Below are 23250 nucleotides of genomic sequence, written 5' to 3' on the forward strand. Positions count from 1 at the left end.
GGAGTTTTTATACACTCTTTTTATATTGTATTTTTAAGTAATATCACACCCCCCCCTTCCGGATCCGACACTGATTGCTCATGCCCTATTATGTAGTAGTACATACCTACATGTAGGGTTGGGGTTGTGGTTCAAAATATGCAGGGATTGGAATGAGTGTTTGGTGTAAACATTATGTACACATACACAAAAACATTTATCTGTCTCTTAAACAAATGCACAGGGAACATTCCAAACTCCCTGAAATCAATATGCGAGGGAGTGAAGCAACCGAGGGGTATCACCCATCCCACAGCATGGATTTTTTTCTCATTTTGTTTTTTTTGAGAGTAGGATCATGGATTTTAAATGAGCTACATGTAGATGTACGCACACACACACACACAAGTGTGTACATCAAGGAAAGTGAGAATATAAGAATTCCTCTAATTGCACACCTGCAGAGACAAGAATTTTTTTTCACCCATTTGCCAGAAATTTACAGAAATGCGGCATCCAGGGTTATCAGTCTTTTGAAGTTTGTTACTCTGCTTTATTTTGGTGTTCTATACATGTACTCATCACTTCCTAAATGTAACAAAAATAATCTTCCGAAACAGCACATTAATTCAAAATGTATTCATACGTTTATAGGGACATGATAATATACCACATATCATTTGGCTTATATTCAACTCGTCTTTCAAATAAATTCTATAAGTCTCGACTCTATCGTATTAATCATTGTGCCTTTTTGTGTGGAGCCATTCAAAGTAATTTCAGTAAAATCAGATCAGTTATTGCATACCTGCTTTAGATAGTAGTATATGTTCTTGTGATGTGCAACAAGTATAACGATATGTCTAAATGTGACATCTCAGAAAAGTTTGAGATTATTCTTTATCTCTGAATAAAACCAGTAATAGTCATTTTAAAGTCATTAATATGACTACTGTAAGATGTTTTTATCTCACTAGGTAGTGCATTCTCGAGAAATTGTTTTTGATATAGGGCCATATAAGACAAAACTTAGTGAGTACCGTAATTAAATGGTTGATTACGCATATTGATTGATATTATCAATCATAAAAATTGATCTAACAATCAAAAAGTTTTGTCTTGCAGAGCAGCATTGTCTTGTGGAAACCTTTGCATTGTGATATTGTTGAATGGTTTTGTGTTAAAATTTATTTAAGTCTAGCCTAATTAGAACAAAATGACAGGACTATTATATAAGTAGCAAAAAGTAAAACTTGGCATTGTTTAGCAATATTCATCTGCAATACTATTGTGATAGATCGGTATTTCAATTTTTTGCATCTAGCCATTTGAATAGAAACTATTTTGTCCCTAATTTCCATTTGAAAATAAACAGTACACGTACGTTTGTTAAATAAATTCACAGTACAATTGAAGAAATAAAGCAGATTACTTGTATATTTTGATATTCTTAACTTTATTAACAAATCACATGTACATTATATGACAAATTCTTCCATATAAATGATAATCTTTGATATATTTTTTTCAATCCAAAAATCATCCCCCTCCCACCATGCAACTGCTTCGAACTGTATAAACCCCATTGTATCAAAATTAAGGCCCTGTCACAACGTTATATGCTTTGTTGAGGGTGATTGCCCGCAACTCAACCGCAACAAAGCTTTGAACATGTTCAAAACCTTTCTGTGTGCAAATCAGCTTCTGAAGGCAACTGCGTGTGACATACATGCCAGATACTGTCAATGCGGGCAACCTGTAGGTAGCAGAAATATTTTCGCAAGTCACACGCAATGCTTGCACAGAATGATGTAACAGAGCCTTTAGTCATCATTTCTATCAATAATACTTCATTTTTACCCTCTTGCTGAGCTCTGAGATCATTGGTGGTAGAGTTTACTCATAAAGATACATGTATGTATTATACAAAACGCCCCTAATTTTGTAATTTAATGTTTAGAGTCCAATCTCTTCATTATTGTAAACCATTAGCAACTGCCATAAAGTGTTGTATTAACTATTGTAATAAAAATAAAAATATTTTATCAGCTGTTTCAGTATTAAATGTACATGTCATAGGAAATAAAAGTTAAAGTAGAAAAGGACATCAATATGCAAAATGAAAAAGTTACAATTTCATCTGGGCTTCATTGCACAGAAAATACAAGCATGGTAAACTTCACCATCCATTGGCCACTTCCATTGAATCCTCGTTTTGGATTGGCTGTTGAGCTTTGTTACCATAGTAGTTGCAACTGGGTGGCAACGTTTAATGACCTCTATAGTATACCAATTATAAATCAACATGAATGTTATAGCCAATGTTGCAGTGTTTGTAATGTATCTCATGTAAATAAGATCTCTCTATATGTGCTTGCTTTGCTTGCTGTGTGGATTATACATGTTGCAATCAAAATCAATTCAATGTCTCTGTTGAGTTATTCTTGTCACCTGTCTGTTCCATCCTGCAACAATAACGAAAGAAAGAAAGAGATAAAAAGATGGCAAGACAGATAGTTAAAAAGACATTGGAAGAGAGAGAGGGAGAGAGGGGAAAGATTGAAAAGAGAGTGATTGAAAAAAGATAAGAGATGGATGAGACAGAAATGTGAAAAAGTTAATAAGCAATATCAATAATTTGAAATGATTAAGGTGAAAGAGAGTACCTACATGTAGGTAGAATAAATCGATAAAGAAATTCCATATTTTTAATGACAAAAAATAACTTAAGAATAAATTTGTATGTCAGTGAAAGTGCATCAAAAAGTTAAGAAGTAGAAGTGGCAGTCACTGATGGCTGTAAGTCCAGACATCGCATTGCACTGAAGGCCTTTGTGTACAGTATGAAGATGCAGAGTATAAGATGGAAAACAAACATGATATCCAATTGTCAAAGTTGGCACAGATTTTGTCAGTGCTATATTGGTCTACCACATTTCTATTGATCGTAACGGTCCAAGTATTGGCGTTTAGATGGGTACAACTTATCCTTTAACATTGCATTCTCCCTCCACCTTCCTAATTCCTTAACTTATTTTATATCCATTATGGAAAATCATACACACATTCACAGAAGCGGATCCAGGATTTACCTAAGGGGGGGGCACATTTTCCCGATTAAAATTTGACACGGAAAAAAAGGAAAAAATCGCTTTGACCTAAAATGGAAGGTCATCTTGCCCACGGAAAATTTCACAAGCCCCCTCCCCCCCCAAAAAAAAGGTTTTCACCTAAAAGTTAGGTAATTTAATCTGCGGAAAATTTTAAAACTTTCAAGAGGGGGGGGGAAGGGAACGGGCCAGATGTGCTCCCCCCTAGATCCGCCACTGCACAATAGCATACAGGTGACTATGCCTAAGCCACATCTCTAGGGACCACACAAAACAGTTCAACTTTAGGTGAAATTCATCCTAGAGGATGTTATTCACACGCATTTGCATATTCTGGTCTGAGATAATGCTCTTGAGTGAGGCAATTATTTGACAAGAATGGAAGGTGGAATAACGCAGAGTCTACTACAGAGTATGTGGGACTGTTACAATGTATATCCTACCTCTGTTTTCACTTTTGTTTTCTCTACAAATTCCCATGTGGCTGATGCTCCCCGATCCTAGGAACAAGATAGGAGAAAAGATCACTTAATCAACCTTGAGGGACTGCCATTGTGCATGAATGATACAGTGTATGTAGGCCTCTATGAAAGAAAAAGCCTCAACAATGATGATGGAAAAATAGTTACAAATTAACACAGTGTTACAATGAAATTTCGCATATTGAACACACTAAAGGTTCGTGGTGGAATTTTTACAAATTCGAAATGTAACGTCCTTAGAAATCAATACTTCCTGATACACCTTCACAAAGTAAGTGCATGCAACCACTTTTGGTATCATCAATGAGCATGCAGATATTGTAACTTTTTGGGTTGGCACAACCTTTTCTTTACTACTCCACAAAATGTTGGTCATGTAATAATACCTTTGAATGTCCACTTTAAGACAAACCCAGATCATTTACCTTAATCTGTATACCATTCTGTGCTAGCGTATCTCTAACATGATCACATGCGTTGAGGAGTGGAGCCCTCTCTTTCATCAGTTTCTTTCTTCTCAGCCTCATTTCCTCAGAATCCCCTAAAAAGTGAATGGGAAAATGGTATGGAAAAAAAAAGTAACATGCGCTGGTATCCATCAACTCAAGGTGTAGTTAAGAAATAGCAACATTGAGAGTTCAAGATTCAATATTAATTATTTCAGCCATCATCAAAGTTTATGTCGTAAAAAAAAAAAATCCCCATCTGATAGTGATTTTTTTGTTTGCATGGTAAGCCCTTCACTTTCGGCTCAGCTCCCCCCACCCCACTTTCAAATCCATTCCGCGGCCCTGTCTACACTTCGTAAAATTAGAATGCTAGATGATACTCTGATGAATATGGTTTATATTACTGTTCCTGGTCAATACTTTATGCTGGCCTTAAAGGTAGGGAGTACATTTATGTGCTGTTTCAGCGATTCACAACCAACATAAACAATTCATTCATAACACTCACCATTGCTGCTCTGAATTACACTCGATATCCCATGATCCTCTTGGTCAGTGAGGGCCCATCGACGGACATCCTGTCTAAAGTTGACCAGAGTGTCTAGAGCAGTGTTCATTGCTTGGGATGACTGACCAGAATGGGTACCCTGGGAAAAAAACAAAAATACACACACATGGAGCAGTTGTCAATTTCATTTATATATCCCTCGAGTTTTTAAACCACAACTTTAGATAGTGTTTTAATTAAACATGACTTCAGAATATTGCCCAATGTATTTAATTTAGAAACTGACCAACAAGCAGAGACTTACTGATCTTGTAGACATTTGTAATCCTAAGTTAGATAAGACTTGGTTGATATATGTAGCTACAGCTGCAACTGCCCCTGGGCTGCGACTTGACGCCTCCTTAAAAAAAAAAAATCAAAACCATCAACATGTCATTGAATATGGTTGATATCATCCTTAATACTTATCAGCTAAGCATGAATTATTAGCTTTGTTTTAAGTAAATTTGGTTGATGAATTCTTGGTTTTACTATAGATGCGCATAAGTTGTGGTCTTGTTGTGAAATTCCTCATTTGCATCAATTCTGAAAAATTTGATGACCACAGTACTCAACCCCATGCATTGATCACCATGTTTCTCTTTCAAAGTATTTTCAAGTTTTCCTAGGTCTAGGATCTCACTGTTTATTCTGCTGATTTCATATGCTTCTCTGTGCTTGAGATTCGTTGTTCAGTTATATACTTCAATTCTAATTCTTCACTCATGTCCTCTGGTATCTTGTATTTCTTAAGTAACAGTTGTCAACACACAAGCATCACATGATAATGCACAAATTGTAAAATAAACATAAATATAATCCATGGCAGAAGTTGTCCCTGACCATTTTTATTTAAGTGGTGAAGATATAATGACAGGACATTCTACTGCTCGCACAGCACTCTTCATTTGGGCACACTTTCATGGATACACCTCTTAACCTTATAACAGAACAGATGGAGCGCATTGTCACCTGCATTACGCGATTCAATATAGCAGCAGTGCCGACTTTGAAAACTACAGTGTACTACAACATGTGTTATTATTCACAAAAAACACAATTCATATAATGATACAATACTATGTTCAGTGACATTAAATGACATTTGACCATGATCTTGCGGCCTATGACTTGTCAGTGATATTTGATTACCGCTATATCCACATTTTATAAACTATATCTATAAAAAACTTTGAAAGTGATGACAGCAATCTAATAATTACCTCCAAAATGGCCAAAGTTCATTGACCTTAAATGACCTATGACCTTGGTCTTGTGAACTGAAACTCTGCATGAGATGTTCAGTGATACTTGATTACTATTATGTCCAAGTTTTATGAACTAGATCCAAACACTTTTGGAGTTATGATGGGTATTCCACAATTCCCTCCAACATGGCCAAAGTTCATTGCCGCCGGAAAAGTGGTGCCTATAGTCTCACTCTGCTATGCAGGTGAGACAAAAATGGGTGCGATTGTTGCTATTGTTCTAACAAATGAAAACTACCAGCATTTTCCAGAAGCATGCATAATACTACCATCAAAGAAAAATGAAAATCATATAAACAAAGAGCAGAAATTGGTCAAAATTCAGATTCTTTCCTCAAAATTTAGAATAGTTTTATAATTTAAAAGACAAAACAGTAGTCAGCTGACCTGCGTATGAATGACAAATATATTAATTTTATTATGGCCTATATATCATCAATGCTTATGTTTAGTAATGTTAGGCAAAATGTAGGACTTAAAAATATATAATTTATACAAAATAAATACTGGAAATAACCAAGGAAACTTTCTTACCTCCGATACTTGACTGAAATTTGAGTTGCATGTATGGGCCAGTTTCATAATACAGTCTAGTGCCCTCTTTGTATCAAAATCATCAGCTAATGCTCCTATCACTTCATCTTGAGTATTCTCCAACCTATATCAAATCATCAAAACAATAATCAAAGAAAAGAGGAAACAAAACAATATCAATTATTGTCTATATAGTGTTTTAGCGATGCATTAAAAATGTGTAATTTGGTCTGCATCAATTGCCTGTGGAGTATCAGAGCGTATCCCTAGAATGACCGAAATCTGACGAATATCCCATAGGCTCCTGTACAAAATTTGCTATTGAATATGAGAGCGTGAAATATACAATGCGTACAACTATGAAAGCAATGCGATGCACAGCATAGAGCACAACCACTACTACTTCTACTACTACTACTGCTACTACTACTACTACTACTACTACTACTACTACTACTACTACTACTACTACTACTACTACCATTACTACTATTACTTCTATAACTACTACTATTTAAATATCTGTGTGTTTTTGTCTTTCGATTAAATCCTATTCCAAATCATGGAATGGGCTGAAACTTTCAAGATATGTTCTTTGTCTGTAAATTTTGGATATCTAATCATTAAATTTATAAGATAAGTGCTTGAATGCCCATTTTTTAAATTTAAAACAAGCATCGCCGAGAGAGGGCGCTATATATCCAAGATTTGAATATTTGAAATTTTCTCAGAGAAGTGCAGTTGGAAAAATATGTAACGGTCTCTACGCTTCAGTAAGACTGTCATATTAGATGATATTCGATTATCAATCACATTATTGACCCTTTACCAACGCTATACACAGGCTTTAAATCTATGATTATTTTATATGGCATATTAAGTTTTGTAGTATTTTCGACCTTGTTATGTTATGTTTATCATATTGTGTACAATTGTGAACGGAAATCAATGATTCAAATCAATCAAATCAAATCAAATTTCCATTAGGATAATTCATACTTCTTAATAAAGGATAGAGCAATTAGTTGCGACCACTTTCATTGACAAAATCATGGGGAAATCAAGGCTTATCTCAGAACAGAGAAGGGATTCCACTCGGCTGCATGCCTGGGGGTGTTATGTAATAGACGCCGGCATGTCTGGGAGGTCTTGAGAGCAATAGACTAACCGACCAGATGTAAACTGCGTGTTTTCACTTTGAATCATGTAACTTCACAGTGGTTATTTATTTTGGTTTTGCAATCAAGAGACCTGCCATGAGTCTAGGAATTGGGATTGTTGGAAACTGGAACAGCGATGATCCGAAGTAAATAACCATCACGAGTTCGGTCAAATTCGTGCTGTCCGAACTTTTATCGCATTAGTCCGACGGGCGCTCATGACGGACGGATTATATTATGCAAGTCAATTGGCCTTTTGCAAGTTTCGTATTTCCCCATGATTTGTCAGTTGCTGGGCCCTTTAATCTTTTCAGCAAAAGATACAAAATACAATTATAAATGAAAACAAAAATAATGCATAAACTACCTTTGGAACACTGGTAAAGGAAAAGTTATTGCATTCTGTCCAGGTTCCAAAGGAATGGAATAAATTACTAGATAATTATCGGTACCTTTGCATGAGTTCAGCTTCATTAAATGGTCTACAGCATATTTGACCTTTGACATACGCATCGGCATCATTGAGGAAAGCTGACATTTGTCTATGAAGTACTACAGCTTGCTGCATTGTACCGGATCCATACTCTAAATCTGAATCAAAACAGAGCAACACAAAGAATATTAGCATTTCACCATGTTAATGGTACATGTATCTATTGTTTGCAATAATTTTCTCTCTATTTTCATATTTCTATTTTCACATCATGATGCAGTGTAGCATTTTTGATCTATTTATATTGTGCTATCTTTCTATAAATAATATATTAATAGGTGAACTGTTATCATTACCCAACTTTAGCTTGAGCTGCCTTCCAGCGCTTAGTGCATTGAACAGCTTTCAAGGAATTTATTCTGCCCGCTAACCATACAACTCATATGGGTATAACAAATAAATTACAATATTTTAATATTTGTGAAGATTTCTGTATGTATACCTATCACCTCCCTGCTTCATTTTATATGCAACTTTTTTAAAATTCTCTGGGGAATGTCCTTTTTTCGGCACGACCCTCCGTCTTACTTTTAAATACATATGTCATGCGAGATAACTTTATTTATTGAATTGTGTTCCTTAAATCTATGATTACGTTTATATATTATGTCTTATCATGTCTTGTAGTATTTTTTACCTTGTTATGTTATGTTTATCATATTGTGTACAATTGTGAACGAAAATCAATAATTCACATCAGTCAAATCAAATCAAATTTCCATCAGGATAATTCATACTTCTTAATAAAGGATAGAGCAATTAGCTATGACCACTTGTATCTGGATAGGTGCACATTATTTCGGATTTGGAGGACATAACACAATAGGAGGCACATTCAATATGCATGGTCACTGAGAAATCTTGCAGCAGAAATGATCCTGCTAAAGGCTTTTTGACATTGCACCATGCAAGCCTTGTGGGTAATTAATTGCCTGTGACTCACCCACATCAAAGTTTTGAGCATGTTCAAAACTTGCAAATCAGACTTGTGTGCACTTCTGCAGGCAACTGCGTGAGACGCGTGTGAGATATTGTCATCAAAAGGGTCCTGAGTGTACCAAAAATAGTGACCTGCAAGTCACACATAACACTTGCATGGAACGATGTAATATGGCCTAAGGATTGGACATCAAGCGATAATATCAAAAGTTATCGTTCCAATTTCGCATACAAGGCAGCATGACCTGTAAATGTCCAGATTTCTTCTTTCAAGTTCATAATGGTTACTTACCATGATCATACTTGGACATTAGACACAGGAATCTGAACTGGTTTGAGGTATAAGTCTTCAAGAACTCTTGGATGCTCACAACATTCTGAAGGGACTTGGACATCTTATCAATGTCATGTTTCCTGTATAAATGACCTAAATGAATCAAAATAGGTTGAAATAAATCAATTTTTATCATGGCTTTCCCAACAAATTATTACTCTTTGAGGTGGTTTTATGCCGGTGGAATAAGGAGAAACTTGAAATATATTGCTAAGATTCCTATGAACAGTCTGTGAACCAAAAATTTGCATTTTAGGGGGTTTACCTGGTTAATTAGAGTAAACTTTTAATTTTAAGCATAAATTAGAATAATTACTGAATGAGATTTTTTTGCAGAATTTGATCCTATAGTTTTATAAATTATGCCTTGGGTAACACGTGTGCCAATTTTCATCCCAATTGCACACTTGACAGCCGAGATCATGGGGGGGGGGGGGCTGAGTCAGCCCCCAGTCTTCTTAGGCGTCAAAGTAGCCAAGTCTATACATTTACGGTTAAAGACCATCACACAACCACCTTATAACCACCAATCACTATCATTATTGCCATAATCACAATTATTACCACCACCAATAATTAATGAAATACAAGTTCATACCTGAATGTAGGAAGTAGTTAGCCCACTGACCAGAGTTAAAGCAAGCCTCACATTGAGCTATCTCATTGTTGTGATGAGGGAAGGCTAGATCTCGCCCACCAGTATGAATATCTAACCGCTCACCAAAGATGGCACTGTCAAAGAATACAAAATACAAATATTATAGGAAGTAGTTATACAGAAGTTTTATTATCTCCCGTTTGGTAATTCAAACAAAACAAAGTACAATACAATATCATACATTAAATATTTTGCATTAAAGGTCAAGTCCACCTCAGAAAAATGTTGATTTTAATCAATAGAGAAAAATCAGACAAGCACAATGCTGAAAATTGCATCAAAATCGGATGTAAAATAAGAAAGTTATGACATTTCAAAGTTTCGCTAATTTTCAACAAAATATTTATATGAACGAGCCAGTTACATCCAAATGAGAGAGTCGATGATGTCACTCACTATTTCTTTTGTTTTTTATTGTTTGAATAATACAATATTTCAATTTTTACAAATTTGATGATTAGGACCTCCTTGCCTGAAGCACAAAATGTTAAAATAATGGAATTCCATGTGTTCAGTGAGGAATGAAACTTCATTTCACATGACAATGACGAGAAAATAAAAATATATCATATTTCATATACAGGGTAATAAATTACAAAAGAAATACTGAGTGAGTGATGTCATCAACTCTCTCATTTGGATGTAACTGGCTCGTTCATATAACTATTTTGTTGAAAATAAGCGAAACTTTAAAATGCCATAACTTTCTTATTTTACATTCGATTTTGATGAAATTTTCAGTGTTATGCTTGTTGAATTTTTCTCTTTTTATTCAAATCAAGTTTTTGTTGGGGTGAACTTGTCATTTAATCAGTACAAAAAACCTTACATAGCTTTGGATATGAGGATTTAGTCTGCAATAACAGACTCTTACAGTCACGGTGCATGTTCCATCCCATAGTGAGCAAGTCCTCTTCCGACAGTCATAATTTCCTAGCTGGTTTTCCCTTTTTATCTCTTTCTCTCTCAAAGTTTTGGTGAAGGAAATAAACAGCAGACCTGCTATCTGGAGCTGAAAAATCTCCCTTTCATCTCTGTTTTATTGCTGTTTAGAGCCTTTTTGAAAACAGCCACGCTTTGCCGCAGATTTTTCCATGTGACTTTGCATACAAACCAGTAATTTATATGTGTATGATGACCACTCTACCCCTGTCAAAACTCACTGCGACATAGCAGAACATTCAATATGCCATCCTGGTCTTCCCTTTCCCCATGGTGCTTCCCACCATGGTTCTCCTGGCTTGACTCCTTTCCACAGAGCAAAGTCCCTTGGGTGTCTCTTCTCAGGATCAATCATCTCTTTACCGTCATCATGCTGAACATCTAAGTCTTGACTGGCAAGCTTGTTGTATCTTTCTAGTGTGAACGCATCCACATTGAAGTACACACTACCTGCAGAATGAAAATCATTTATTCAATGTGGAGTAAAGGGGTCATGTGGTCTAATGCATCGGACAGCTCCGGAGTTCATTGGACTCGTGTGGAAGCATCATGGTGTAGTACGTGTAGTTCTGACTCTTGCCTTGTAATCAGAGGGTTGTGTGTTTGAACCCCACCATGGCCTATAGCATCCTTTGGCAAGGCCTCAATCCACACTTTGCCACTCTCCACCCAGGTGTTAAATGGGTACCTGATATGATGCAAACATCTGCGTAATGTGCCTAGCAATTGAGTCTTGGAAACTCTTGTTGCAATACTCCTCAAGGAGTGGAGAAAGTGCAAATGTTGTATGTGGGAATGCCAGGATCTAATGACCAGTGTAATGTGGTATCTGTATAGAGCTTGGAGACATTGTTCCAATATACTGACCGCGATATAAAAAAGGATTATTATCATTAATGATCACGAGGTTGCGAGTTCAAAATCCTTTGCTCGGCCATTATCTCCACATAAATCAAATTGGCCCAGGAGTAATTTCTTTCGTCTATAAGGTCCGCCACTACGATTAATTAACTTATATGTAAAATGTCACCTATGTTCTTGGTTATACCAGCTTGGCGCTATGCAGTAGAAAGCTGTCTTGCCAATTTCTCTTTGGAGTTTATACATTAAGAGAAAAAATGCTTAGTTATGTCTGTCATTTTAGAATTAATCCTTAAAGCCTATCTAAAGCTTGGTATAGTTTCTTTAATATAAATTAGATTACAGTAATCAAATAGGCGGTTATTTCCACAAAGTCTTTCCTTACCATTACTTGTTGTATATCCAAAGCCATTTCTGATGATTTTACTGATGAAAGCAATAATGTCTGGTATATGATCTGATACCCGGGTATAGACAGTCGCTGGTAAGACCTACAAAAATAAGTTATTGGTTATATCTGCCAATATTAAAAAACATTTAATCTTGTAGAGCTGATAAAACAAAGCCATCTCTAATTGTAATAGAGATGTATTATAGGTATAGATATTTTGGCAATATGATAGATTTACACATACGTCAATCATTAGAAATTTAATCAACATTGATCATGAGGTCTCAGTAATAATGAAAATTAATTTTAGTTCCTTGAAATGCGTTCCAAATTGCTTATCTGAATGAAATTACCTAGAAAAAAAATTAAGCGATTTATTTAATATCATACCTATTATCATTTTAGATTTATATCACCATCATATCATCATCATCAATTCATCATCATCATCATCATCACCATCATCTTTTTTTTCATTATTTTTTTCTTCAGGGGGGTTGGGTGTGGGAATGATACGATTAGAAATTTGATGATTTTAAAACTTTTTGAAATTCACCGAACATTAAAACCATGATAGAAACCAAGGATTGGTAGTAAATATGGTATGAGATATAATATGTTAGTATTATTTTATAGTGAATGAATAAGAATTTAATTTAAAACAAATTCCAACAACACTGAACAGTACAAGACACAACGTAAGAAATCGCTAATGTAAAATGTTGATACTTGCATTAAGATATTGCATATCTTGATAGAATTCCCTCTCATAAAATCTAGCTAATTCTCTGAAGTCCTCTATCTTCTGCTCCTGTGAACGTTTTATGATCTTATCATCGATGTCAGTGATACCCATCACCATGACAATGCTCGTCTGGAAGAATTCTGCTAAGATGCGACGGATGATATCAAATCTGACATAAGAGCTGCAAATAGAGAATGTAAATAACTATATTTGTTCTACCAAAAATAAACCAGACATAATGTAATTTTTATGAAGACGCCACCTACTTTATTTTTATTTTAGTGACTGCATAGAATTCAGTTAAGTGAAATGTATTCATAATAGGCTAAATCCTCTCATAGAAAATAGAAAAACGCATGTAATGAATTTTCATCAAGATAGAGTACATCAAATAAAAAATTTGTGATTTGTTCTGTAAGTGGATATAAGGAAATAAAAAAATGATCAGAATTTAAAAAGAACAAAATCATCAGCTATTAATAAAGACACAATTATATCAAATGATAGTTACTGTAATGAAGATATGTGCCTACTTTGAAACTACAAAACTGTTTTTTAAGTACTCAAATATTATATTTATGTAGGAAATCATCACCAAAAATATCATAAGGAAAACATGACATAAAAAATTATAAGAAACAAAATCTGAATTTTCCAGTCCCCTTCTGCACTCTTAGATGCACTGGCGTAAATACTTGCGTGACACCCATTGTTCAAGGGGGGTGGAATAATAGATCAACCCCGCCCCCCCGAACAATAGGTGGGAAAGACTTCCATATGTCCCCTCCACTAATTTAAAAAAAATAATTCTCCAAAACCCCCTTCTGTCTTTCTCTTTTTTCTTCTTTTTTTTTACTTCCGGTGGGAACTTGGATTCAAACCTCTTGCTGCAGAACAAAGCATCTCCAGTCTGTCGCCTTTCTCAGTGAGCTAGCAGGAATTTTTGAAAGCCCTGGGTTTCATAACGGTTATCTGTGTGTGTATTTTAGTTTTGTCAGACGTGTATCAATCAGATGTGATTATTTACGTCTGGGACCGACCTTTAACGTCACCATCCGAAAGACGTGGCCAGGGCTCGAACCTCTGCATCAATTTGTAACTTCCCCACAGCTTGGATTACAGGCGCACGCCACAACCCCCAATTATCTTCTTCTTCTTCTTTCCTTGGTTGGCAACCAGTCAGGATTGACTATTTTTGCCACAGCTTTAGTTCATTTTCAGTAGCTTATTATATATTTTTTTCCATTCCTTTTTTCCTTCTCTCTCTAATTTTTTTTTCTTTTTTTTTTCTTCCTTTTCTTTTCTGTTATTTTCTTTGTCTTTTTTTTCTCTTTTTTCTTTTCTTTTTCATTTTATTTTTCTTTCTTTTCTTTTTGTCTCCTCTTTTCTTTTTTTCTTCTTTTTTTTTCTTTTCTTTTCTTTTTTCTTTTTTCTGTTTTCTTTGCTTTTCTTCTTATATTTCTTCTTTTTTTTTCTTTTCATGAATTCTTTTTCTCTTTTCTTTTCTTTTCTCTTTTTTTCTTTTATTTCTTTTTTGTTTCCCTTCCTTTTTTAAAAAGATTAATTTATTTTTCTTTTGATTACGTTCTGATTCTTTCTTCTGCTACAGTAAGCTGCAACAGAAAAAGCAAAAGTAAACTGGATTTGTGGCCTGATAAAACTCCAGGTTTCGGGAAACCGAAACTAAAGTATTGGATGAAAGTGCAAAAAACAAACAAAACAAAAAAAAAAAAAAAAAAAAAAAAATGAAAATAGAACTAAACAAACCATCAAATTAACAACGAAAATTTTCTCTTCATCCTTATCTCCTTTCTGTCCCCCTGGCGAATCACCAAATCAAAAAAAAAAAAAAAAAAAAAAAAAAAAAAAAACTCGGATAATCAGCCAAGGGTAAGAAAGAAGGAGAAAAGTCTCCTTTCTTCCTCCTTATTCAGACTTTATATAGTCGTTTCGTTCTGAGAACGAAACGGACCAGTGCAGATTGGGTTTCTACTTTAGTACTCTTTAAGAGATCCATTATTTTTTGGGAGGTTGAAAGATTTGTTTCTGTAAGTAGCATGGCCCTCTCTATTATATATTTGGGACATTCGATTAAGAAATGCTCAACTGTTTCAAATTTGTTAGGCCTACATGTATCACAAAGTCCCGTGGGGTGTATATTAAGTCTTTTTAAATCGTAGTTCAATCCTATTACACCAAAACGGAGTCTGTGGATAATGGTTTCGTGGAATCTAATTAGGGAACAGAAAAAGGGAGAATTAACAGTGGGATGGTATATTTTGAGGAGGCTGTGGGATTCATTCCATCTTTTTTGCCATTCTAGATTGTATCTTTTGAAAATGAGATGTTTTATTTCTGTTAAAGATAATTTGTTGTTGATTTCAATTTTTTTCTGCAATGCATTTTTTGCTTTCATGTCCGCCATCTCATTTCCACTAATACCGCAGTGGCTGGGGATCCATTCAAAGTTTATATCTATGCCTAAATATGTTAAATTTGTTAATAGGGTAAGAATTTCCGAGACAAAAGGTACTTCTTTTTGTTCTGATATTGCTACGAGGGAGCTTAATGAGTCACTAAATATTACTACTCCTACATATACATCAATATTTTCTAACCAGTTGAGGGCTAAGATAATTGCTGCTAATTCAGCTCTATATGATGAAGTATAATCAGTGAGGCGTTTAGACTGGGAGTAATGGAAAGCTGGAACGTAAAAGGAGGAAGCACAGGCTCCAGTGACGGGTTCTTTGGATCCATCTGTGTAAATATGGAGTTGATTTGACCATTTTGAGTTAATAAGATCGAGGCTCTTTTGTTTTTGGTATAAAGGATGGTCATGTTTATTTAATTCCTTGTTCAGTTCTACTGAAACCTTCGGGCGTTGAAAGAGCCAAGGAGGAAAAGTGTATTTATATGATTCTACAGAGTAGTTTATTTTTTCCGCTCTGATTCCAAAAGGTTTATTATTTTTTTGAGTTTTGGATAAATCGAATTGCCAGCACGGTTTTATATTAAGCAAAATTGGATGGTCTTCATGTGTTTCAATCTTTGTTCTGAACTTATCTGTGAGTACTCTTCTTCTCAGGTCGAGGGGCATTTCCCCGAGTTCAGCCTGCAGGGCTTCTAGTGAGGTAAGAGGGAGCCCTCCAACACATATCCTTAATGCTTGATATTGAATTGCATCTAATTTTGCTTTCATTGTTTGGGATGCACTATCATAGGCCTCGCACCCATAATCCATTAGCGATCTTATCATTGCCCTATAAACAATGAGGAGGGATTTGGAGGAGCTTCCAAATGAAGTTCCAGTAAGGCTTCTGAGAATGTTAAGTTTCCTTTTACACCTTGTCACTATATCCTCGATATGGGTATGCCATGTAAGTCGGTGATCAAAAGTGACACCTAAAAACTTTTTAACAGAGTTGAAAGTTAAACTATTTTCTCCTAGTTTTATATCAGGGCAATTATTTTTGGGGGCTTTTGTAAATAATACCAGAGCGGTTTTATGAGAGGAAAGACGAAAGCCCCATTTATTAAACCATTCGTGTAAATTATTAAGATATTCTTGAATATTTTTTGAGGTTACATCTAATTGATTACCAGACATCCAGACTGCTATATCATCTGCATATATAGATGTGGTGACTGGATTGATGATAGGGATGTCCCTCATCATGATATTATACAATATTGGACTAAGAGTACTTCCTTGTGGGAGTCCGTTTTGCATTACATAAATTTTTGATTCACTCTTTCCAATTGTAACTTGGAATGTTCTATTTGAAAGGTAGTTGTAGAGAAAAGTTAGCATTTTACCCTTTATACCACACTGCAGTAATTTGTAAATTAGACCTTTTATCCACAATCTATCGTACGCCTTTTCGACGTCTAAAAATAGAGCCAAAGTATGTTCACCATTATTAATAGTTTTTTGAATAGTGTTTTCCAAATCAACAATACTATCAGTGGTGTTATGGTTTTTTCGGAAGCCGCTGATTATGGGAGGCAAAACATGTTTTTCAATGTACCATTCAAGTCTTCCTTTAACCATGCGTTCAAATATTTTGGAAAAGCACGAAGAAAGAGCTATTGGTCTATATGAAGAGACAAGTTTAGGATCTTTCTTTTCCTTAAGAATCGAAATGAGAGTAGAATGTTTCATTTCATGGGGTATATTTCCCGAGTCCCAAATTTTGTTCATTATTTTCAACATTACTTTTTTAGATTTAAGAGGAAGATTTTGATAAACAATATAAGGTATGTTGTCTTTACCTGGGGCTGAATTTTTGCAGGTTTTGAGAACCTTTTCTAGTTCCAAAATGGTAAAAGATTCATTTATTACATGATCTAAACCTTCAGATTGTGCCTGAAGTATCTCCAATTCAAGGTTGGGTAGTAGGTCTTTTGTTGGAAAGGTAGATGATCCTATTTCCTGAAAATGGGTACCTAATAATTCTGATTTGTCTGGATCTTTTGTTATTACCTTATCCTTTTCAATAAGTGCCGACATTCTGTTAGATTTCTTGCTAGTTAAGCCGTTCATCCGTTTGATTGTTGCCCATATTTTGCCTTCGGGGACGAAACGGTTGAGTTTCTTACAGAATAAATCCCAATATTCCTTTTTCGTTTTGCGTAGAATTTTTTGTGCTTCTGCCTTTTTTTCCTTAAAAGAGGCAAGATTTTCTACAGATATATGTCTTGTTAATTTATTTTTAGCTCTATTCCTCGCTTTGATGCTTTTGGTACATTCGGGAGTCCACCAAGGTATAGGGTTATGCTGACTTTTTGTGTTAGAAGGAACTGTCTTAAGAATAATATCTGTAAGACTTTTTATGAAAAAAGTATAAAATTCTTGAGGACTTTCAAAATTTATGAATTCATCCATCAATTCTTCACACTTCTTAGCGAAATCAGCCCATTTTGTATTTTTGAAAGACCACAATTTCATACGACTAGAATCATCTTTTTGAGGAGCGGTGTCTTTAGAGATATCCATAAAAAGCTCTATCGATATAGGAAAATGATCACTGCCAAAGGAATAATTGAGGACCTCCCAGGAGCATCGGTTTGATAAAGCTGGGGAAGTTAAAGTAAGATCCAAATTGGACAATTTTCCAGAGAGAGGATCAAGTCTTGTTCCTGAAAGATCGTTTAATATAACTAAATTGTGTTTATTAATGAAATCTTCTATGATAAGACCGTTATGATCATTTTTTGCACTGCCCCAAAGGCTGTTGTGGGAATTAAAGTCTCCTAGTATGAGAAACCTATCAGTATCACAGGCTATACTCAGTAATTTATTTAAAATATTTTCATTTAATTTTTGACATGGATTGTAAAAGTTGACTATTCCAATATGGGACTCGCCCAAATACACTTTAATATGTTGGATTTCATGTTCTTCATCAAAATGAGGGGTTAAATAGTCGACTGTGTTGTGGATGTAAAATGCACACCCTCCTCTATTTTGATTTATACGGTTCCTGGGTATACATGTACATGTATAATTGGGAATGTTAAAAATATGATCTTCCCCAAACCAAGTTTCTTGTATGCAAATAATGTGATAGAATAAATTGTGAGGGTTACTTAGGTATCTTATAAGTTCACTGCCATGGCAGTGTAGGCCCTGTGCGTTCCACTGCAATATTGCTAGGGACGCCATAATAAGAAAAAAACTAGCTACCTCCTTCTGCCTGTGGGGTAGGGGTGGATCCACTTTTAAGCAATCGTCCAGTTACCGATTCGACCAGAGCTAAAATTTCATTCTTTGTTTTTCCTTAAGCAAAAATGAATATAAGATAAGTAATAAAATTTATGATCTGTTCATTGTCTGCTGTTGTTAAAAAATTACTTTTCGTTTGAGGCTCGTATCTATGTTCTTCTTTTCTTGTTTGTTCATAATTAAAATCCATTGGTACTTCTGTTTGTTGTGCCGTCTTTTGGGGGAGGGGTTCTTTTGGACGGACCACTGAAGGGGCGGATTTAGTTTGAGCTACACGGGGATCAATTTGGTGCTTGTTGGTTGAGTCTACATTATGAGGCGTGGTCAAGTTATTTTCTGTTGTTTTTTCTTCATTAGCGAGCATTTTTGCGGCGTTAGCATAAGTTGTGTTCTTAGTTACTTTTATGTGCTGTATTTTCTGTGCCTTTTTTGCCACGGCACAGCCGTTGTATGCTGCAGAATGTCTACCCCCGCAATTGATACACTTCCTATCTTCTTTCTTTTGACATTCCTCAAAGGTATGTGCTTCTCCGCACCTAACACAACGTATCTTTGCTCTGCATTGGGCTATGCCGTGGCCAAAACGTTGACATTTGAAGCATCTTGAAGCACGGGGTACAAAGACCTTAACTGGGAAAATTTGAAAACATAAGTTTACTTGTTGGGGGAGATTTGTTTTATTGAATGTCAAAATTACACTTTTGAGGGGTATCTCTTCGATGGGACCATTTTCATTTTGTTTTGCTTTCTTAGTAATTCTCTTTGCAAAAGAAACTCCTTGGGTCTTTAGCTCCTGCTTGATTTCCTCTTCTGAGATAGCTGTAGAAACCCCATAAATAACACCCTTCACACCGGCTCGCTTTTCTTCTATTTTTACTGGGATGTTGCCAATTTGGGTTATTTGTTGAATAGCGGTCATTTGCTTTTGGTTTTTGCACTTGACAATAATGCTGTGAGGGAGAGAGATAATATTGTCAATTGGATTGGGACAAGTGCTTTTAATTGCTCTTGCTATTTCTATGGGATTTACGTTATTGAAATTCTTGTTTTTTTCTATTGGGCTAATATACAGAGTAAAATTGGCCCTTCTGTTTGTGGATGGGGTGCTATGTATCGTAAAAGTTGTGTTGCTTGTACTATCTGACGAAGATTCCGCCCTGGGCGTGATATTTTCCACGTCCAAGCTTCCTTCACGTCTTCGTTTGCCGCGAAATTTGATTTTAGGTGATCGTGCGTACGTGACAGTCCGGAATTCATCGTCAGTGGTATCTTGCAATGGCGGTCCCGTTTTAGCGTGACCCTCTGCCATGATTGGTCCGCCGCTACAGGGCGGGTTTTTTTTGAAATTACGTGTTAGCCTATGCGTTAGTGTGTGCGGAATGGAAAACAGTTAAAGGCCAACAAATCCTGCTTACCTTTGCTTTCTCTTTGCAGAAGAAATCCAAATATTGGTCCGAAATTATCCGTAAAATATGCGGCTTGATGAAAAATAGCAATTCTGATAAAGAAAACCAAAACCAAAAGGAAGGAAAGGAAGAGCTCGGCGAGAACCCTTCCTCTTCCGCGCGCTCCAACCGATATTACGACTAGTCTACTCTCCAAGAGTATTGGGTATTTATTTTTCTGACTAAATAAACCGATGCCATTGGGAATTACACACACTCGAATTTTTGACGGAATAAAGCCATATTTTGGTATGTATCCGACTTTTCCTTCTTAAATCTCTTAGATATATCTTAGATAATTCTTGATAAACCTTCTCCATATTTTTATTTCAATTTTAGTGGAGGGGACATAGAAGTCTTGCCAATAGGTGTGACGCAAGGATTTACGCCAGTGCTTAGTCTTAGATGCCTCTTGTTTTTATTTTTGGTCACCTCAGATGGTACCAGTATCAAGAGTCAGAACAAGAGACAGTTCATTTCAAAACTTTATTCAAGAATCAAAGACTCAATTGCACCAAGCAGAGAATGAAGTTCACAGCACACTTGTAAATAAGATTGAGAAACTAAAAACACTACTAGAAAAAAAAGAGAGACAAAATAGGGAAAATTACAAACCAGTCTACGATGGTTGGTATCATTACCTTGCATGCCCAATATGGGCAGAATCATAAACAGTAGGACCACAAGCATACCTGAAAACAAATGAAATAAGGAGATTCAGCCAGGGAAATTGTACACTTTATCTCAAGCATATATCCTATATCACTAACAGTAGTGTAGTCAAATAAATAACCAAGAACCCAGTCCACAAACTTCATATTATTATCTACGAAATAATGCTTTTTATATGGTAAAGTATTCTTCTAAGCTTCTGCCCCTGGCAATTAAAGTAAATAAATACACAAGCAAATAAATGAGAAATAATTGTTTTCAAATTTTTAATTCATTGTGGTTGGTCTAGATTCATGTTTATAACACCAACATGACTCCACTCCCAAATTCTCACATTTTAAAAAACTCCTTTTACGTTAGGCCTACTGACACTGTCATCAACATGAACCACTACTGCCCCCCCCCCCCCGATGAGTCACAACTGATACATTTATAATGTAAAAATGCATTGAAAACAGACAGACGTGTGTCCCCTCTTTCGAACCTGAGGCTGAAGGCCTTTTTTTTTGCTTGTCAAATTTTTTCGACGACAAAATATCTTCCAAAAAATGTGCCCCCCCCCCCTTTGCCTTGGAAAATCCTTGAGGTACGCCACTGACATGAACTCATGTCTCATGAAGAATAAATGAACTATAATACCATGTTGCAACATTTTTGTTCATCAGTAGCAGAGGCTCTTTTTTTGCACTTTTCCGATCTTGTGCTGCTGATAATGAGTTCAAGACACAGACAGTGTTCTCTCCATCTCTCTGCACGGGATACCTGGCTTGAGAGAAATGGGAATGGCAGGAAGCAGATGATGGGGAGCAGACATCTCTTCTCAAATACAAAGTCTTCCGGCTCCGATATCCAGAAGTTAGACCTAAACTGCAAATTATGCCATGTCGGCCGAATAAGTCACTTGCAATTCTCAAACCCATTTTGACGGAGTTAAGAAGAGCTCTTCTAGTTCTTGAGCATGATCACTTGTTTCAGGATTCGGAGAACGAGTCGAGTCGGATACGGTACGGTTTTAGCAACTCCTGGCCGACGCGACTCGACTGGTCCTGGGCGGCGGGCCGGGAGGAGCGTGTCTTTCTTCTAGCTGCGCTGCGCTGGTGCAGCGGTCCGGCGAGCGCGTTTCCGTTTTACACCCTGGCGAAGGCATTTTCCGGAAAAGTAGCCAAAAAGCGACTAGTGAAGAGTCTACGTCTACGTTTGTTTACATTATCAGCTGGGCGCGCGTGTTAAGGCCCTAAACCGTAAATTGCACCTAAACCGCAAATTGCCGCCTAAGCATGTAGAATATTAACAAGGACCGTGCGCGCGTAAGAGGCGTGAACACAGAGGGCGGCAAACATAAATCGCAGTAGGAGAGAAGTTGAAGAGTGAGGAATTAGAACTAGGGCGCTGATCTCATTTTTATGAGAACTGTTGTTGTTGATACACGTATTTATTTATTTATTTGTTTATTTATTTATTTATTTATCTAGTTTGTTGGTTTGGGACTTTTGGCTATGGCGGGAGTTGGGCAACTTGGGCTGTACATAGTGCCGTTTTTTTTTTGGGGGGGGTGTTTTTTTTTGTGTATCCCTAATTCTCCCCTAGTATAATCTAACGCCTGTAGGTTTAAGCAAAGCTTAGGAAAAGGAAAAGGGAAGAAATGAAAGGGGGAAAATAAAGAAAGAATCGCTATGAATAATTTTTTAAATATTTATTATAATCTTTTTAAAACTTTAATACAAAATGTTACGAGGGTAATGAAGCCATGTACTCATATTATTATAGTCATAATCAGTACAAAATAGTAGTAGTAGTAGTAATAGTAGTAGGAGTAGCAGTAAACCTATGGTTTACTAATATATTCATGTGTATTTTTTTAAACTTCTGTGCAGCCCTGATTCCAACAGCCAAAAATTATTGCAATTAGATAATTTGAAATCCAAAGTTCCTTTATCACCATTCAAGAAAAACATGTTAAATTTAGCATTCTGTTGAAATGACAGCAATCGGTGGCCTACCTTGAGAGAACAATATTTTCATAATTGAGTGACTGTCCTTTGAAAGCGATAAGGGCATGTCATCCGAAGTGATTGACTGTATAAGTGATTCGTACTTCAAAGCTATATTCCATGATGAAAGTCACGACTATAGTCCCAGTTGTCATATTTCACTTCTTTTTAGCGGGAGAATACCAAAAAAAAAATTCTGTGGTGATATTGTCATTATAATTACTTTTATGTGAACAGTTTGCTGATGGTATTCAAGTTCAGAGAAATAAAAGCAAGTAGCAAAAGAATAGGTATTGATGCGTTCTTGTTCTTTTATATCAATTTCCCTGTCCACCCCTTTCTCTCTATTCTCATCCTATAACACATACATTCAATCACACATACATAAACACAAACACACAAACAGGTACACAGACAGACAGACACACACACACCATCATTTTGACAAAGTATCAGACAACTATAACATGAAAACAACAAACTTCGGTGACATATTATAATAGGCATTACGTGAATTACATG

General features: G+C 35.9%; 1 protein-coding gene across 1 annotated transcript; it reads right to left on the minus strand.

Moving 5' to 3' along the window:
• Positions 1–1154: 1154 nt before the first annotated feature.
• LOC121409941 (probable cysteine--tRNA ligase, mitochondrial) lies at positions 1155–21788 on the minus strand. The gene is made up of 14 exons (XM_041601736.1): positions 21377–21788; positions 20707–20757; positions 12881–13073; positions 12142–12247; positions 11117–11345; positions 9894–10027; positions 9254–9388; positions 7982–8120; positions 6370–6493; positions 4833–4928; positions 4529–4667; positions 3997–4112; positions 3533–3589; positions 1155–2444 (listed from the first exon to the last, which is right to left on the minus strand). The coding sequence occupies exons 1-14, from the start codon at positions 21655–21657 to the stop codon at positions 2427–2429; spliced, it is 1818 nt and encodes a 605-aa protein (XP_041457670.1). The 5' UTR covers positions 21658–21788; the 3' UTR covers positions 1155–2426.
• Between the last annotated feature and the right edge of the window lie 1462 nt (positions 21789–23250).

The sequence above is a fragment of the Lytechinus variegatus genome, chromosome 1 (genome assembly GCF_018143015.1).
Source record: "Lytechinus variegatus isolate NC3 chromosome 1, Lvar_3.0, whole genome shotgun sequence".
NCBI lineage: Eukaryota > Metazoa > Echinodermata > Echinoidea > Temnopleuroida > Toxopneustidae > Lytechinus > Lytechinus variegatus.

Coding starts and splice junctions, on each gene's coding strand:
- LOC121409941 (XM_041601736.1), bottom strand. CDS start 21,657: ATGGGTTTGAGAATTGCAAGTGACTTATTCGGCCGACATGGCATAATT. Junction 8,121..9,253: donor AATGTCCAAGTATGATCATG/GTAAGTAACCAT, acceptor GTTTTGATTCAG/ATTTAGAGTATGGATCCGGT. Junction 3,590..3,996: donor AGAATGGTATACAGATTAAG/GTAAATGATCTG, acceptor TCTTGTTCCTAG/GATCGGGGAGCATCAGCCAC.